Source organism: Sturnus vulgaris, chromosome Z, assembly GCF_052056855.1.
Source record: "Sturnus vulgaris isolate bStuVul1 chromosome Z, bStuVul1.hap1, whole genome shotgun sequence".
NCBI classification, from domain to species: Eukaryota; Metazoa; Chordata; class Aves; order Passeriformes; family Sturnidae; genus Sturnus; species Sturnus vulgaris.
The window spans coordinates 19,011,471-19,030,469 of NC_142283.1; the positions used below are offsets into that span (position 1 = coordinate 19,011,471).

The 18,999-nt window shown below is 41.7% G+C and overlaps 1 protein-coding gene across 5 annotated transcripts in view; it reads right to left on the bottom strand.

The window, feature by feature from the left end:
- Positions 1–18,999, bottom strand: part of PALM2AKAP2 (PALM2 and AKAP2 fusion) — a 264,493-nt gene that overhangs the window by 135,665 nt on the left and 109,829 nt on the right. For 2 of the 5 annotated variants that reach the window (XM_088156661.1, XM_014889226.2), the window contains exons 6-7: positions 11,833–11,934; positions 4,691–5,395 (exon numbers count right to left, since the gene is read on the bottom strand). The exons of 1 other annotated variant lie outside the window; for it this stretch is intronic. In XM_088156661.1, coding sequence (XP_088012787.1) covers positions 4,691–5,395; positions 11,833–11,934 — 807 coding nt within the window. The remainder of the gene's footprint in view (positions 1–4,690; positions 5,396–11,832; positions 11,935–18,999) is intronic. 2 more of the 5 variants (XM_088156662.1, XM_088156663.1) reach the window with 2 other exon arrangements.

Below are 18,999 nucleotides of genomic sequence, written 5' to 3' on the forward strand. Positions count from 1 at the left end.
CCTCTCGGATTACACCACCTTGGGCAAACTCAGCAGTGCATAAAATCTACGTAGGTACATAAGGAACACCCAAACTACACTTTGTGTGGGTCATTCACGTCCTGATCTTGCAGATGCCTACAATGTTCTTCCTGTGAACAGTCCTGCTGACTGAAACAGGCCTACGCACAGCAGAATTAGGCATACATGTTTTTGTTTGCACGAATGAAGTCTTGTAATGCACTGGTAGAGGTACACTTCTTGGAAAAGGCTTATGCACACTTCTCTTGCTGGGGATTGAAAGATAATGTTGTGTTTATACAGCTTTGGAATACAGCCTGCACTTTTTAGAAAAAAATAAGGAAATAAAAGATACAAAAAAGAAGAAGGAAACCCAAGAGTGCTAAGGCAAACTGTCAAATGGCACATCATACCTACTTTGTCATTCATTTAGATAACATCACAAAGGCAGACCAGAGGAGTTCTGTAAACATATACCATACAGTACATCAGCCACAAGAAATTAAAAAAAGAAAACAACCCTGTAATTCTTTTCTTTCTGTATTGATATTCTAGTAATTGAAAGAGATTGCCTAGCCACTAATCATAATGCTGTGGTTTTTGATTTGTATTTTTTTTCTGTTAAAAGAAAAACAAAGAAAGAAAGAATAGAAGTAAAATGCAGTGGTTTGCAAAATAAATGGTCCCTGAATGCAAACAAGGGACAACATGGAGAGTGGGTTTATAGAAACTTAGAAAATACAAAATATAAAAAGTTTCCTAGGTTACTTTTTTCCCAGCCTTGGGAAAAATACACTGAAAAGAGGTTTTTCTTTGTTTGTCTTACAAAAGTTAAGGCGAGCAGTTTGTTGTGGCAAAATGCTATTACTGAACCAGTTTCTGACTCTACTTTTTTGTATCCCCTCATGCTGAAACTGTAAATGTACACGTGATGGCATAAGTTAAACAGACAGGGATTTTGTTTAAAACAATATAAAAACCCCATCCCATAATGATCCTTACAAAAATCTCTCTGCTTGACCACAGAGCAGGCTGCTTCCGTCGCACCTGATTGTGCATGGATTTTCACAGGCAGCGTCCTATCCAAGGGTAAGGGGAAAATCAACCCTTTCAAAGCCCAAACCACCCCTGGAAAACCAGTCTACATTCATCAGCCTGGGCTAATGCATCTGAATTCCCCTGTAACTTGGCTGCAGAGTAATGGCTAGAAGGGACAAGGCAATGTCCAGGTATGACTGCTGCCCTTGTGGAGGAGGATGATTGGACTAAGCGTGTTTCAGCCAAGGCCCTGTGATTTCAGACCCATTAGCTCCTATTTCATGTTTTTCCTGAACTCAGATGGGGAACTGCCCTTGACCTGTAAAGACCAATGTTATGCAGGAGAACCTTTAGCTTTCCTTGACCTACCGAGGCCTGTTAACCATGGAGTTAATGTGAATACATAAAAATGACTGGCCTTCCTAGGCACTCAATGTTAGCTACAAGTACTGAGCAGTAGTTATTTGAGAGGTTTAAGGTTTAAGGCTTGTGCTCTACTTCTAACCACTAAAGGGCCACTTCTGGACTGTGGTGTGCCACCATCTCCCCACCGTGCTGTCCCTCCCTCTGATGGCGCAGTGGTCTCAGACACATTCTGGTCCTAGCGTCAGCAAGCATCTCCCAAAGCTGGCTGCTAAGGGAGTCATCCCCAAAATGCTGAGTTGGTGCTGAACCAGAAGGTCATCTGACAGGGGAGCACATGGCTCAAGAGATGCAGGGACAGAATGGGTAAGGTTATTATGATACCCCAAATTTCCCAAGAAGGAGGTTTTGAAAAAGAATGTCCATATGGGGACAGGAGTGGCAAGAGGAAAAAGGTTAGGCTGTGAAGACACCATGAGGCCAGGGTGGCTGTGAAGGTGGCATCACACCCAGAGAGGAAAAGGTGGTGAGCAACAAGATGACTGGCCATGCCAGGAGGAGCTGGCTGGGGGATTTGTTTCTGAGTGTTACTGGTGAGGTGAGCAGGCCCCAGAGTGACAGAACTATTGCAAAGCGCGACGGGCTCCCACATCATTCACAGGTAGGTATGAGACAGAAAGAGCTTCACCCTTCGTGTTTCAGGGCTCCTAAACAAGCCTGCAGAGAGCCTCACCTGCCATATTGGGCTTGAAACTTAGGGTCTTGTTTCAAGAAATGTTTAGATTTGTAAATTCTTAGCATTTTTGGGAAAAGAGAGAAAGGGGGGAAAAAATCCCCACCCAACCACCACTACCCACCAAAAAAAACCAAACCCCAAAACCCACACAACTCAGCCAAAAAAACACACGCAGGCTGCTAGTTTCTAACAAACAGCCACCAGACCTTTTGTTGCAATATGAGGCTCTGTGGCCTTTCCCCTCTGTGATAAAATTTAACCACCTAAGCCTGAGTCAAAGAATGATGTGTAGAGCTTCTCTGGGTGAGTTTGGTCCTTCTCCCAACCAAAAGCCCCCGGGGGAGGCAAAGGGAGCATGTGGAAGTCTATTTGTTTCTGCCACTGCAGCTGGTATGGAGGTCAGCAAAATTTCTGCAGGTGTCAAAGAGATGAGACTGTCTTTACTACTCTTGCTTTTTTTACTACTTGCTTGGAGATTTTTTGTCTGACAGTCACCTGGGCAGTGATAAGAAGTTTCGTTGACCATTTCCATAATGACAGCTGAGTGTTTTAACATGGGAATTACTTTTTGCTTTTTTTGTATGTGTAGGTTTTCAGTGTGCCTCGTATTACCACCATGGAATAAGTGTTGTTTTTTACTGGCACAGAAAGAAAAGAGTACAGAGCAAGAACTTTGTTTAATCAGATGCTCTGGACTAACAATTAATGCAGTAAAAGCACCATCCAAGAAAGAACAGAAATATCATAGGAACCACCTCAGACTGAAAAGAGGCATTTGTTGTTTTCTTTTTTTTTCTTTTTTTTTTTTACTGTTTTTTTCAGTAGCTGTTATTGATTTTTAAAGTCTGATAGTTTCAAAGACACTTCAAAATAATCTTCAGTACATGTTCACACTATCAGAAGATATAAATCTTCAGCACATGTTCACGCTATCAGAAGATATAAAACCTGATTTTTAATCTCACTCATGTAGTATTAATTCCAGAGTGACTCCACTGCAGTGAGTGAAGTTAAGCTTAAGCCAAACCAGTGTGATACAAGAATCAGGTTTATAATAACTCACCATGAAAAAGCTAGCTGCTTTCTCATTTAGAAGAATCAAGGAACAAGAAAAAAAGAAAGACCTATTGATTTTGGATGCCTTCATATTTTTACATTTCTTCTTTAGTTGCTGCTAAGAGGCCTGATTTTCAGAGGTCAAATGAAGAAAAATGCACTGGAAATCAGGCGTCTTTTAGTGCCCCACATTAGAAAATGAAGCATCCAAAACCACCAGCAGTTTTTGAAAATATTAGTCTTGCGGCTAGAGGATCTCCCAAAACAGCTGCTCTGACAAAACTCCAGTGGGCCTCCACAGGAGTTTTACCTGGACAAGCAGGGCAGCATCAGACCCAATTGCTTGTCATTATGTAGGTGCACTGAAGGTACCCTCTGTGAGAAATTACACTTCTGTAAGAACTACAAAAGAAACTCTGGCCCTGCCCCCATTCCCAGCACTGAGAATTTTGCCACTGAATCCAGTAGGAACAGGGTCAGACTGCCAGAGAAGTTCATTTATATTCTAGGGAAATAGAAAGCAGTATCCCTCTTCTACTGGAGTTCAGCAGGACAACTTCATGTATAAACACTGTCAGAGTTACTAAAAGTAACTCTGATGAGTGACTCCATTTCTGTTGGTGTGACAGCTGCATCTTTTTTATGTCAATTTCAACTGTAATTTGGGGAGGTGAAGTGCATATACAATACTGTAATCTGGAAGATTTATATAAGGCAAAATGATCATTCATACATTTTCTAGAAAGAATAATTAAGGTCCACTTCTGGTATCACCAATAAGCAGAAATGGCTAATGGGTTTTTCTGACACTGCAAACTAAACTGGAGAGTTACTAAAAATCAAAATTATACAATTTTTTGGGAAAGGCTTGTCTGAGTTTTAGCAAATCAAAACAGTAAAGTGATCTGAGCCTTCCCCAAAGAAATAAAAAATATGATCTATAAAATAATGCCTAATGCGAATTTTCTTAAAAATAAGAAGTAACATTTTTTTAAGGCTCTCATATCTGGTGGCTGTGAAACTCAGACTCCTACAAAATCCTAGGAATCTGATCAAGCCTGCCAGATACTTAAAGAAAAAACATAAAAAGTGTTTTCATTATATATATAAAATATATATCTATAAATCAAATAAATATGAAAACATATGTTCCACTTCTCATTTATCTCTCACTCTGTAGTCTTAAGGAAAAACAAAACAAAACAAAACACAACACCAACAACACAAAGAAAAAAGAAGCCAAAAACCCCCAACCACTCCCCAACACCAAATAGTATGCCTGATGGGAAAATAACCATGTGTTCCTCTTCCTGAAGAACTAGAAAGGAAAGCAACCCAACTGCAAGGCAATGGAGGCATTCACTTCCAGTTCACAGTATTGCAGTTAGAAGTACAGTGAGGTCTAGGTAAGTGATGGAGCAGGAGCTGCCTGGAGCGGGGAAGGAGGAGGTGTTCACATGACAATACAGCATTGACAGCGCTTTTTCTTTTGTGTACCTGGGGCAGCTTCCAAGGGCAGGCTCTCTTCCTTTCCCTCGGGAGAGGAGGGCTCTGTCGTGTCTGACAGGGGCCTGCCAGAGACCAGCTCAGCAGCGTTCCCATCCATGGTGGAAACATCAGTCACTGTCTTTTCCCGCAGTGACTTCTCGTCATCTTCGTCGATCAGCACAAGCTCTGCCTTGATGGTCTCATCATAGCCCAGCACTTTCTTTGTCTCCTCTTCATCATCGATGTTCTGGTAGCCCATAAATATCATTGTCACCGGCTGATCTGCACTGGCCTCTGGGGTTTCACCACCACAGGGTTTGTCTTGTGGCTGAGGGTTAACAGCACGTCCTTTGCTGGATTTCTGTACCATTTCCAGCTTTGCCTCCTTGAAGAGCATTTGCTCCTTCATATGGCTAAAGTTTCCATCGGCTACCACATTTTTGTCTGACAGAGTCATTGTTTCATACCCTCCTTTTACACTTGATTGTCCAGCTTTTTGCATAAGTTCATCTACGTCCTTTGAGCTTAATTTATGTACTCCATTTTCTACCACTGTGCCACCAGAGTGAACCTCATAGACTACCTTGGAAACATCATCATAGACTTTGAATCCTCTTTGATGGGCCTCATCTGGGCCAACAGGTGAAGCAGAGACAATCTTGGTCTCTCCTGTCTGTTTGTCTTTCTCCACATTAATTTCCATGGTGCACAAAGCTTGAATGAAAACAAGAGAGGAAGTGCATGTTACAACAAAAAAAGCCAGTGAATGGTTAATTGCCAAACAGACAAAGAAAACTATGGTGCCCCTTTTTCCTACTTCCTGCTTCTAAAGGGCTAGGTGTTCTACGTTAGAGGTGGGATGCAAAGCTGTGGGCACAATTACACTATGGCTTTTTATGTAGGTGGAGATTGGGTGTATGTGCAGCAAACAGGACCTACTCTTCCAGCTCACACCACATGGAGCTATCTCTGGACAACTAGGAGCACCAAGAGGTTAGGTGTAATTTAGACAAGGGGAGGTGACAGCATGCAGGTTGCCCTCTAACTTTCCATTCTGAACTTGCTTCAAAATTCAAGGAGAACCCTTTTACTCTCTTTTCTGCCATCAAACTGCCAGTTAATTAGTAACAAGTTTTGTTTGCTGCAACACCCAGACCATTTAATTATCAATGCTTGTCCTTGCTTAACTCTTCCATCCGTAGCATTCAAAACATTTTAGAGGGGTGAAGAAATATTGTTTATCTTTGTTCTACACGTGGGAAAACAAAATCACGTGGGAATAGCTCTCCCACAGGTGTGTGGCTGGGTAGCTCTCTCAGCTTCCACACCAATATATCAATGGTGACCTCTGCTTCCAGGTTAAGAGAATGTACAAAATAGCCAAGAAGTGCTCCCTTGTTTATGTGAATTAAGCATTAAGCACCACTGTGAAAGTTGAAGAAAAAAGTAGTAATGAAGTGATTTTCAGAGTCATGAAACAACAGGTAAAAACATGTGTGAGGGCTGTTGCTTTAGAATAGCAAAGATTTTCTAGTAGTTAAGGATGTAGTAATGAGACGAAAAGTGTAGACCACACAGTTGGAATAGACAAGAAGTCTACTCTGCTCCAACACCCATGCTGAGATATGAGGACATATCAGTAGAAAGCTTTCCAAAGAAAAAATATGCAAAAGAATCTCAGACTTCCCAAAATTTAAGCATTCCTTGTAGGCATATGAAGACATTTTGGCTCCTGGACAGACATCCACAGACACTTAATTACAAATTACCACAGGCAGTGACAAGTGTTTGTGAAACTTGGAGCGATCACTTTCATCAACAAAGCTCAATGGTATAATCATGATTTATCTTACCTGGGGAAACCACAAAGTGAAATGTTTGCTTTTTTTTCCTGATTAACTCTCAAATGAGTACAGAATATCTCTGCCCAAAGAATCAATGTAGCTTGGTATGTTTGTATTTAAAAAATAATTAATATAAAAAAATTACCATTATGTTCATATATTTCCTCAGTCTTTTTATTCTCACACAGTAGAACTACTTTTCTTGTAACCTTAAAGCAACTTATTTCATCATCAATAGGAAATTTATCATGACATGCATCATTACACTGCCTATAGTGCATGATAGAAAATTAATGTGTTGGTGAGCAGGTCCATCTTGTGCTTCATGACATGGTCTCCTTTGTCCCCTAGGAGTGCAGACTGGTGGGAAAAATGATTGATTGGGTCTGGCCATCTATCTATGTGCTGTGGACATCTGCTCAGACCTTGGCCAACCCCAGCAGGACTGGTTAGGTCAAGTACAACACCTCACAAACGCCTGCATGGAGCCAGGGGACAGAGATGCCAGTGGGTGAAGGAGCATTGCTGCCTCTGAGAGTGATGCCTTACTGAAGGCCAGAGTGGGCTGCAGAAGCACCATTCTCACCCTGACCACTGCAACCTAGTGGACTATCCCTGAGGGCTGTGTTTTACTACTGCTTCAGGAGGTTTGTGGCCTAGTCGTGCCCATGGCTGTCATGACCCTGGGCACAGGATGCCCATTTCCACAATAAAGTAGGGCCTACAGTTTTTTGATCTCCCTCCCGTGCTGGCATTTTCACACCTGGCCATCCCACAGTAGTCTGGGCAGCCAGAAGGGAGCTGCAAGGCTGAGAGCTGAGCTCTGCTCTGAGGTGTGCAGCTGGAGGTAAAAATAGAGGCTGGCTTGCCTACAGTGAAGATCCTAAAACTGGCAGGTTTCTGAGCGGCCAGCTGAACTGAAGCTAAGCTGAACGAACCATGAGGCAGCAACAGCACATTCAGAAAATCATCTCTGATGAGCAGAAGTTCCTGATTTGTCCTGAGCTCCACAACTCAGAGGGCACCACCAGCCCATCAGATTATTACCTTCTTAGAGAGAAGTAGCACCTTGAGCTCCCCTAGAGGTCCCGTGCTCCTCTTTTTCTTTGAAAATTAAAAAATATTATCTGGTGCATGGCTTTTCATTACAGACTGGTGATTTTCACGTCAAATAGTTGAGCATCACGTATTTGTAGTGCAGAAGAGGATGCAATCTGCCAGACCTTCCCTGCTTTGATGCACCAGTTTAGGTCAGTATTGTGCATTGAAAGAAGGCTGTACAGTGGGAATGAATTCAGGAGCAGATAGCAAAAATCCGATAGTTAAATCATGTGGACCTGGCCATATTTGAGTTTCTGACCTTGAGGAGCATGATCCTGGCAAGGAGCAAAGACAAACTCTTGAACTTTACAATAGCGAACTTTCAACTCTATAAGGAGTTGATGAATGAGATCCCCTGAGACACTGTCCTTAAGGACTCAGCGCTGACCAGAGCTGACAAGGCTTTGAGACCACTTTTCTTACCATGCAAGATCTCTCTATGCCAGTGTCTAGGAAATGAACAAGGTAGGCCAGAAACCAGCATATCTGAGCTGAAGCCACCTCCTCAAACCAAGGAGTAAGAAAGCAACATCTACCAGTGGAAGCAGAGACAGTGATCTGGGGAAAATACAGGAATATGGTTTAATGTCAGGGGTCAAGAAAGCCAAGGCAAAGCTGGAATAGGACTTGGCAAGGGACATGAGAAGTAACAAGAAGGAATTCCGTGAGTACATAGGTTAGGAAAAAAGGCCAAGAAGAATCTACCTCCTTGTATCTCCCTGCAAACAAGAAGGGAGAACTGGTGATGACTGAAACAGAGGAGGTTGAGGTACCAAATGAGATCTTTTGCCTCGGTCTTCATGGAGTCAGGCTTCCCAATTCTCTGAAGTACCTGATCCTCTGGGTGAGTGTGAGGAAAGTGAAGACCCTCCCACTTCAAGTTATGAACATGTGTGAGATCACTCAAGGAAGCTGAATAGCCACAAGTCCATGGGACTGGATGACATGCATCCCAGGGTCCTGAGGGAACTGGCTGATATTCAAGGCCAGGCTGGATGGAGCTCTGAGCAACCTGGTCTCTTGGAAGTATCCCTGCCCCTAGCAGACGGATTGAGGGAATGAGATGATCTTTAAGTTCCCTTCCAAACCAAACTAGTCAATGATTCTTTAATTCTATGTTGTTGCCAAGATAATCTCCACCATATTTGAAAAGTTATGGCAGTCAAGTGAAGACCCCACTGATAGGAAAAAGGAAAATGCTGCCCACATTTTTTAAAAGGGGAGAAAAGAAGAACTGGGAAACTACAGATCAGTAAGCTTCACTTTGTGCCTAGGAAGATCATGGAGCAGATCGTCCTAGATGATATGCTAAGGCACATAAAAGATAAGGAGGTTGTCTGAGGCAGCTGTCATGGCTTTACTAATAGAAAATCACACTTGATTAATCTGAGGGGCTTCTGTGATGGAATAATGGCAATAGTCACCAAGAGAAGACCAACAGATGTCATCTATCCAGACTTCTGTAAGGCCTTTAATATGGTCCCCCATGACATTCTTATCTCAAAATTGGAGAGACACAGATTTGATTGATGGACTATTAGGTAGATAAGGAATTGGCTGGCTGGCTGGAGCTAGAGAGTTGAATGGCTCTGTGTCCAGGCGAAGGCCAGTGATGGGACTGATGGCCCAGTCTCTCGGGACTGATGCTCTTTAGTATCTTAATAAATGACATGGGCAGTGAGATTCAGGGCACCCTCAGCAAATCTGCAGATATCACAAAGCTGAGCAATGCAGCTGAAACAAAAGAAGGAAGGGGTGCCATGCAGGGGGACCTGGACAAACCAGGGATGTGGGCCCATGAGAATCTTACAAAGTTCAGTGAGTATAAGTGCAAGGAGCTGCACCTGTATCAGGGCAATTCCAAACATGAGAAGAGACTGGGAGAAGAAGTCATTGAGACCAGTCCTGAGGAGAAGGACTTGGGGGTTCTCATGGATGAAAAGTTGGATACGAGGCAACAGTGTGCACTTGCAGCCCGGAGAGCCAATTTTATCCTAGGCTGTATCAAAAGAAATGTGGCCAGCAACTTAAGGGAGGTGATTACCCCCCTCTACTCTGCCCTTACTCTGCCCACCTGAAGTACTGCATCCAGGTCTTGGATCTTCAGCACAAGAAAGATATGAATATTTTGGAACAGATTCAGAGGAGAGCCATTAGGATGATCAGAGGGATGGAGCACCTCTCTGATGAAGACAGATGGAGAGGGCTGGGATTGTCCAGCCTGGAGAACAGAAGAGTTTGTGGAGATCTTATTGCAGCCTTCCACAACACCAATAGGAGGTTTATAAAAATGAGGGAGAGAGACTTTATAAGAGCAGATAGAGACAGGAAAAAAGGCAATGGTTTTGAACTGAAAGAAGGCAGATTTAAATATTCACAGGGTGGTGAGGCATAGAACAGGTTGCCCAGAGAAGCTGTGGATGCCCCATCCCTGCAAGTTTTCAAGGCCAGGGTGGATGGTGCACTAAGCAACCTGATCTAGTGAATGGCATCCATGCCCATGGCAGGGTAGTTGGAACTAGATGGATTGGTCCTTTCCAACCCAAACCTAAAATTCTGTGGTTCTATATTTAAGAAGAGTTGCAAGATACATCTTTTTATCTATGGTATGGAGTACTGTTACGTAATGATGTCTTATCTACTAGGGAGACTTCGGGCAACAAATTCTAGCACTTCTTGGAGGATGCTGTCCTAGAAAGCTAACAGGTGTGATCCTTTTGTATTTCAACTTTGGCTAATTTGCTTAGGCTTTTGACTGTCAAAAATTTATTTTCATGTCTTCTACTGTGATTTTACTGCATTGTTTTTAGATATTGGCATAACATGTGGTTTCTGACCAACCCACGTACCATATTAAAGCTACTTGGCTAAGCAAATGCATAAACATATGTGAATTTCTTAGAAAGTTGTTCACCAGTAAAAGGCACTGCCATGAGAGAAGTGAATAACAGAACCTTGCTTATTTGACTGTGTGCATTGTTTGTTCTCTGTGAGAAAACCTAGCAGCCCAGCTTGTCAAAATGCAAATTGCAAAATGTGATCTACTAATAGAATACAAAATTACCTGACAATAGAGTTAGAACTGAAAGCAGTACTTGAAGATGACAGCTAGTATTTACTAGTACAAGTTTTCTGCACAGGCTTTAATTACAGTGAAACATGATGCAGCGCTTCAGGACAAGACCCCAGTGTGCCAACAGAAGGATCTAGATTCTGCCTCTTTTGTGGATTCAGAACCTCTTCTTTAAAAAAACCCCACTACTTACACTTTGAGTCTGTTTTAAGATGGATGGCTACAGCCTGCTTTTAAGAACACCTATTGCACATACACGATACATTTATCAAGGATTACATTAACAAGGCTTCTGAGTCATCCAAAAAATGAAAGAAATTATTACTTTCTTGTTGATGACAAAATTGCACAAAACACACAGAAAAGCTTGCTTTAAAGACATATCAGGTAAGCACTGGTGGATGGAAAGATTTTGGAATGGTTTGCAACAGAACTTATGGAAAAAATTACACATTTCATAGCTGTGTACCATGCCTTAGCTGCAGATGTTGCTTTGCTGTGCTGGTTAATCTATTTCTTAAGTAAGCCAGCTTTTATCCCTTTCCTTGGGACACCTCTTAGGTAGCCACCAGCAATTCGGTCTTGAGACAGGGAGTACATTGTTTAGAAAACAAGGATTTTGAAAACAATAAAAATGTACAGCTTCTAACAATCTTTTTGTTACATTTAAGACACACACACAATTTGAAAAATAAGTGTTAGAAAATTCTCTGTATGACTCCAAGCACAAAACAAGCCCACCTTTTCCCAAGAAGAAAGAATGGCACACAAAGAGGTACAAATGACACAAATATTTGAAGAATGTGTGTGGTCTTGTGAGTTGCATGGGTACAAGAGAGGACACACCTAAATACTATGTATTTGTACCAGCAGAGATGGAAAGAACTGAATGTTTCCATGTTTAAAAAAGAAAAAAAAAAGGTTTCCTATGGTACTTGTATGTAGTTCAGCTACCTTGTTTTGAGAGTATTCACTGCAGTTCAAAAAGCCTTGACTTATTAAAAAAATACACATCAAGCAGTATTTCCTGGCATTTAAATGATATTGGGACACCAGACTCATTAAAGTAATATAACAATAAGAGTTCATGGCTACTGCACTGGTATTATAATATTTTGTTCCTTGAGACTTACCAGCTACTCTGCTTGATCCGTCCCACCCAGGAACTGGCTCTGCTGTTCGTGAATAGAGGGTTGGGAGTTCAGGGATCTGGGAGTAAATGTAATTTACTGCATCTGGTGTCAGAGAACAGGAAACAGTTAGATTCGTGCTATGAGCCCCAGTGGCTTCAATGCTTAGACAGCACAGTGTTGTCAGCCCTGACAATAGTAACTGGAGCTTTGTACTAGATAATTGGATCAAAGCAAACAAAGTGCAAAGTCACTATCCTGTGATTGGTGTTCAATAGACTAGCTGAGGCAGGAGGGAATGGGTCCAGATGACTCAAACCTTATGTCAGATGAACACATAAAATTATTTGTCAGGAGGTTCTGGATTTATCAAGTCTGTGAGCTTTAAAAGGGGGAGTGGGGTAGGAAAGGTAAGGAACAAACCCAATGTGATACCCAGAATACATGACTTTTCAAATAGAGATGTACAAGCCTAAAAATGCTAGTGTTGACTGAATAGGATAAGAAATCAGTTCTTTTGTATCAGTTGTTTCCAATATTACTGAACCAGAATTTGGCTTTTTGTTCTTAAAGCTGAAATTTAGCTAATAATGAAATCTTGTATAGATACTGATAGGGTACCTGTTTTGGTCTTCAGTAAGTGTTATGCTCCTGCCATCATTCATTAATATATCCTGAATTAGGAGAAAGCTACCTTAAATGATTGGCTTATTTTACATTTGAGATTACGGCTGCTTATCATAAGCTAAATATGTACTTCAGAAGAGATACTAATAAATCTAAAAGTATTTCCCTGAGGATATTTTGTGTCTGTCTCCAAGGGTATTTTGCCAGTTCAATGTATAATTTGTCAAGCTTTTGGTACTGCCTAGTCCATGTGTCAGGGTAGGAGGCAAAATCTCCCTTCCTTGAAGCCTCTTGTTGCTATAAGCAGGTGAGAGGGGTTGACCAGTGCAGACCATAAAAGGGAACTGGTGAAATGAGAGAGAAAATGAAATGTTCTGTTGTAACCTGCTCCACTAGATCTGGTTTCATCACATTCCCTATGGTCTAACATTCATCCCAGAAAAAATGCCTACACCTGGTAGAGTACTCAGGAAGGGCATGATGTGCCACTTCTAATCCCAAAGTTTTTTGGCAGGAAAATTGGGCCTGATAATAGTGAAATAGTTTTACTCCCATAGAAATCAGTGGCGGCCATCAGTGCTTCTGAATGCAGAAATATAAGATGAAACTCTATCCCTCTGCAGACCACTGTAGGTAACTCAGGTAAGGAGTCCTCTTTCTTCCCTTCTGGTGTCAGAAAGGTAAGGCACAGAGGCATAGTGCAAATTCATTTAAAACCTCCACAAATTTACTATATAAATGTGTTCAGTTTATAACAGATGAATTGGAAAACAACCCCAAGCCTGTCCAGGGAAATGTTATTTTATTTCATATTTCAGGGGACAAATGGCAGACTTGGCAAATGTACTTTTACAATTTCAATGCATACAGTAGCCTCAAAGTTTTGTATTCTTAGCAGTAGAGCCTAGGAAAAATAATTGTTTAAGACACACAGCTGACTGAGCAATGGCCAGCAACAGCTGCTTTCTTTTGCAGAGTTACTTGCCTCTAATGAGAAATTGGTACAATGCTTGGTGCTGTTGCTCTGGGAAATATCACCAGCAAATGAGTAGACCATTATTGAAAACCGAAGTGATTTCTCAGAACAAAGATGTGGGGACTGTGTTTCTGGTCCAGGGAAAGAAGGCACTTTGTGTTCTGGAAATAGCACAAACTTAGTAATTATCCATCCCACAGAGTGTCCATTTGGAACAGTAGTTTCAGTATACACTCATCCAGTGAGTGAGTGACAGATGTGTCACATGTTACATGTCATAATCGGTGCAGACTTGAACTGCTTAACTAATCATTCTTCTTTTGCAGTTCATGAGAATCAACAGGCAAGGCTAGGATACAGTTCTCGTGTGAGGACACTGCAGGAGGCAAAATTCTTTGCAAATATTTATTTTTCCCCCAGTGTCTATAGGGGGAACTGAGCTTTGCTGACATCTAGCAGTAGGGAAAATCAGTTGTACACCTTGATGGTGAAAAGCTTACTTTGATGTGGTAGGTGTCTGTGGACCTTAGTAAGTTGTTGTTTGTTTTATTTTTCCTTGCCTCCTGCTTTAGGAGACAGTACTAAGCATTAGATGCTGTTAGTATTGAATTAGTTTACAAACTTCTCTCTATGTTATTTATAACAAAATACTTTAAAAATTAGCTTCAGGGCTCCAATCTGTCATTGTCATGAGAAGGAAATGCCAGGAGGGCAGTGCAATTCTCATGTAGTTCCTTCTGAAGCTAGTGGTGCTGCCACATGTCAGAAATAGAGTATTTGACTACAAGCTGGGGTTGGTTGGTTCTGCCAGTTTCTGTCGTGTGTTGCTGCCTCCCGCACCAAGCCTCCAAACAAAGCAAATATGCTCATTTCCCTTTATCTCACTGGCAACAAGATCTCTCTCATTTAGCACCTTTAAAAGGATATAAGAGGCTAATTTGACAAGGAATGGATGAGACACAAATTAGCATTTTGCTTACATGAGAAGACAGAACATAAATAACATTTGAACAGACTGCACTCAATATCTTAATTTCAATCTTTGATAAGTTATTAATATCTAAAGATGCCATAAGACAAGTTCTATGTCTTTTTGTACTACTTGCAACAAAATGAATTTTAGGAGTATGGCACTCTTCCAGGTTAACAGACAGACAAGTGCTTGACAAAAGGTATGGGGCAAAGTAGTCCTTCAAGGGTGCTTGCACAAAGCTAAGCCTTCAGAACTGCTCTGAATGGCTCCCACACAGAGGCTTGTGGCCAAGTGTCAGACGGATTAATTTTCCAAGGGATGGATTCTCTTTAAAAAGTCTGATACCACTAAAATTAGTGGTGGGTCTTCTTCAAATACTGACTCCCAGGGCAGGGCTGTTCCACCTACAAAGCTCTCTAGGGCTGCATGAGACTGCATTAGGAAGAACACCGATTTTGGCCCTCCTACTATGCTTGTAAGAAGATCAGCAGAGGCTTTTGCTGAAGCTGAATAGTCTGGCTCTGACTTACTGAATCATGCTTCAAACAAACTTGGGGGTTAGGGTCCACAACTGACACTTGTACATCCATAAGCAACATGGTGGATGAGTGCATCTACCAGAGCAGTAAGAAATGCTCCTCAACCCTTTCTGAAGGCAAGAAGTCTAAGGTCTCAATGCATCTCAAATGCATGTATACCAATGCATGTAATATGGCAAACAAGCAGGAGGAGCTAGAGCCTTGTGCCCAATGTGAGGGATCACAGAAAATAGGTGGGAAAACTCACATGATGAGGAGACCACAATGGATGTCTACAAATATTCTCAGAAAGATAAGAAAGGAAGAAGAGGAGGTGGAGTTGTACTTTATGTGACAGAGATATTTGCATGTAGAGGAGAGCTGTGGAGACCATGCCAGTTCTATGTAACTAATGCCTTAGGATCATGATTAGAGAGGTCATCACTAAGGAGGATGTTATGCATTGACCTCCCTGTCAGGATGATGAAGCCAACAAAACCTTACTGTGGCTGCTCATTGAAGTCTTGGGCCAGCTGAGCCCAGTCTTCATGGGTGACTTCAATTACCCATGCATTTGTTGGAAAAAAACAAAAACAACTGTGCACATGCCATCCATCAGGTTCCTGGAATGTCTTAAGGACTCCTTGTTCCTATAGATGTTGGACGTGCTGACTAGGAGCAGCACATTGCTAGACTTACTGTTTGCAAACCAAGAAGATTTATTTGACTTACACTGGTTGCCTAACCACCAATGACACCTTGGATACAGTGAGCAAACATTGTGAAGTTTAAGGTCCTGCTTAGAACACTGAAGATCAGTAGTAGAACAAAGACCGTAAATTTTAAAAGAGACAACTTTAATATGCCAAGAGCCTAGCTGTGAGGTATTTCATTGGAAGCATCTATGAAAGTCAAAGGAGTTTCTGAGTGCTGGGAGTTATTTGAAAGTGCCTGCTGAAAGCACAAGAATGGTCTATTCTTTATAAAGGGAAAGGAAGAAATCTAAACAAAAGGCTTTCCTGGCTTAAAAGCAGAAAAAGCAACATACTGATTGTGGAAAGGCAGACAGCCACTGAGCACTACAAGCACCTTGCTAGGGGAATGCAGAGTCACAGTCAGGAAGGCTCAAGATCAGCTAGGACTAAAGTTGGCAAAAAAATACCAAGAAGAAAGAGTTCTTTAGTATTTGTGAGCAGCAAGTAGAAGGCAAGACACAAGACCATTGCTTAAGGAGTGCAGGGAAGCTAGTCACTAACAACTGTGACAACGCAGATTTCTCAATATCTTTTTTGCCCATAAATATATAAATCCACACCCTAGAGTGTTAAGAAAATGTCTGACATTTTTGTAAAGAGACTGTCTATAATATTTGAAAGTCACAGAGATCAGGGAATGTCCCTGATGACTAGAAAATGCAAAAATGTCATACCACAGGAATGGACCAAAAGAGGACCCGGGAAACTGGAGGCACAATGGTCTTACTTTGTCCCCAAGGCAAGTGACAGAATGAGTCCTCATAGAAACCATTACAAACCAAATGAAGTAGATGATTGGGAAAAGCCATAATTAACTTACCAAGGACAAATCATGGCAGACTAAACTAATCACATTCTACAACATAATAACATCTTCTATTGACATGGGGAGAGCAGTGGATGATGTTTATTTAGACTTCAGCCAAGCTTTTGACACTGTTTCCCACACTGTTGTCCTGGCCGAGACTGATTGAATGTAGGAAATTGACTCACAGATCACACTCCAAGGGTGGTGATAAATGGTCTTTACTCAGGTAGCCAGAGGTGCTGTAATTGTGGCAGCTCTAGATGGAAACTGAATTTAAAAGTTATCAAAAGCCTAAAGCTGAAAGTCAATCTCTGATGAATTTTTACAGGACATGTGGAAAGAACACTTCAAAGAGCTGTACTAGACTCCTCTAAGGGCATGTTGGTCTGTTTTGCTCTTAGACTGCACAGCTGGTCAAGATCATAGGAGAGAAAACCAGAAGAGTCTCTAAACAATGTTCTGTGCACTAAATAATTCAAGTCAGGTTTCCTAGACCATTTCTTGGCCAAATATATGCTCATACATACCAAATTCAAACAGAGGTTTGTACAAACTGTTCAGTTACTATAATTGTGGCTTCTGTATGTTGGCTGAAGTAGTAGCATATAGTTTGCATACAAATGGCCAAATATTGCAGAGGATGCATTTACCTCTGAGGCAAATTCAGCAGACAAGGGAGATGTATCAGATCTTCATGTGCTTTTTACTTTATATATGCATTGAGACATAAACATACACACATGGAGCAAGAGCTCTCTCCTTTCCATTCGTTCATGATGTGCATGCAGCATGGCACTGCAGCATGCCTTGACTGCAGACTGAGCACCAACAAATGATGTAATGCCTAGCATCATCTCAGACCTTGTTTAATGGAGAGCTTGTCAGCTGCAAGCCACCACAGAGCTCGCAATCACAACTGGAGGTGACAAGGCCACGGCTCCCAGCCTCAGTATTTCTGCTCTACTTTCTCTTACACAGTGATTTATGAAGGCAGTGTGTTTGTATCCTGGAAAATGTGGAATTTGTGTTAATTATGCCTGGATGATTTCAAGCTCAGAAATTCTCACTGCCAAACACAGCTTTTTTTGTATGAAGGCTGTGAAGGACACAGATCATCATTTGATCACTCACTGATGCTTACCACCACTTTTCTCCTTTCCTTTAGCCTTTGCTTGGACCTCTCTGGGCTCTAAACATCCTCTAGTTGTGCTTCCTGCACAGTCAAAATCTCTGTCACCACCATACAGACGGCACAAAATTATACACAGGAACACAATGTGAGATAAATAAATTTTTGTACTGTCACTGCATTTACAATAAAGGGACACAGAACAAACAAACATGAGATGTATGGACTTGGGAGTCTTTCATGATGTGGCAGCAACTGAAGAAATTGTCCAAGCAGGTCATTGTTGGTTTGTGTCTGTTTTACACAGCCTTTTGGAGTTACCCAGTGGCTCCTACCTTTTTTCTCTGCAGCATGTGTTACCAGACAGATGGCTGATCTGCAGCAACAAAGCAAGTTCTTTGTGGTTTTGAAGGAGGGGAAAAAATCTATGGCACCGAAGTGCTCACAGCTATGTACATGTTTTCTTCCTGCTCTGATGAGCCACCGTCTCAGACCACTGCCAGAGATATTACAGAGGACTGGCTCAGCTTGTACCTTGAGAAGAGGCAGCGCTGCACTGTGCCCACAGTGGGAGGGCTGAAAGGACAGCCTGCAGCCTCAGTCACTGCTAGAGGACCAGAAGGCAGGATTACCTAGGGGATGACCTAGCCCGCCTCAGCCCACAAGGACCAGCTGCCAAGAGGAAGAGACAAGATATATAAAGCCAATGGTATAGAGGAGAAGGGGGACCAGTTCACTTGGATGTAACCCCCTGCTCTATTTGCTTGCAGGAATTGCTCTCTTCTCTTTGCAGTGAGAATGCAAAAATACGTGTTTTTGCAGTTCTTTGTTACCTTTCAGAAATTACAAGCTGTCCTTAATTCTGGCTCAGTCTGTCAGGAAGGGATCCACTGAAAGCAAGCAAAATCTGGAGAATATGAGAGCTCCTTTTGAACCTAATGAAATACTACATTGCTACATACCTTCAGGGAAACTACCACTTCATAATTGTTACCTGGGGCTTCCTTTGGTTCCTTTGCTATTACAAGTCACATGAAGAGGCAGACTGCACCTTGCAGGAGTCATAGAAGCTCCTGGGCACTTTGATTGCTAATCCCTGGAGGCACTGTTCATTTTTCAGAAACTTAATAATGGCCATGGTGTAACTCTGCATAGGTACAAAATATTTGCAATTACCACTTTGTGGTAGCCAAATTCAAATCCTTCAGAGGGAATGAAGACTAAGTTCTTACCATGGGATATACTATCTGGGAATTTTTTTTTTTTACAATAGCATTTAACAAAAAACTTGGATTATATTGCTAGCAGGAGTAAAAATCTCTGAATTAGGTCTCTGACTTAAAAAATGCTCTCCTTAGTAAGTAATATTAATCACTTGGAAAGT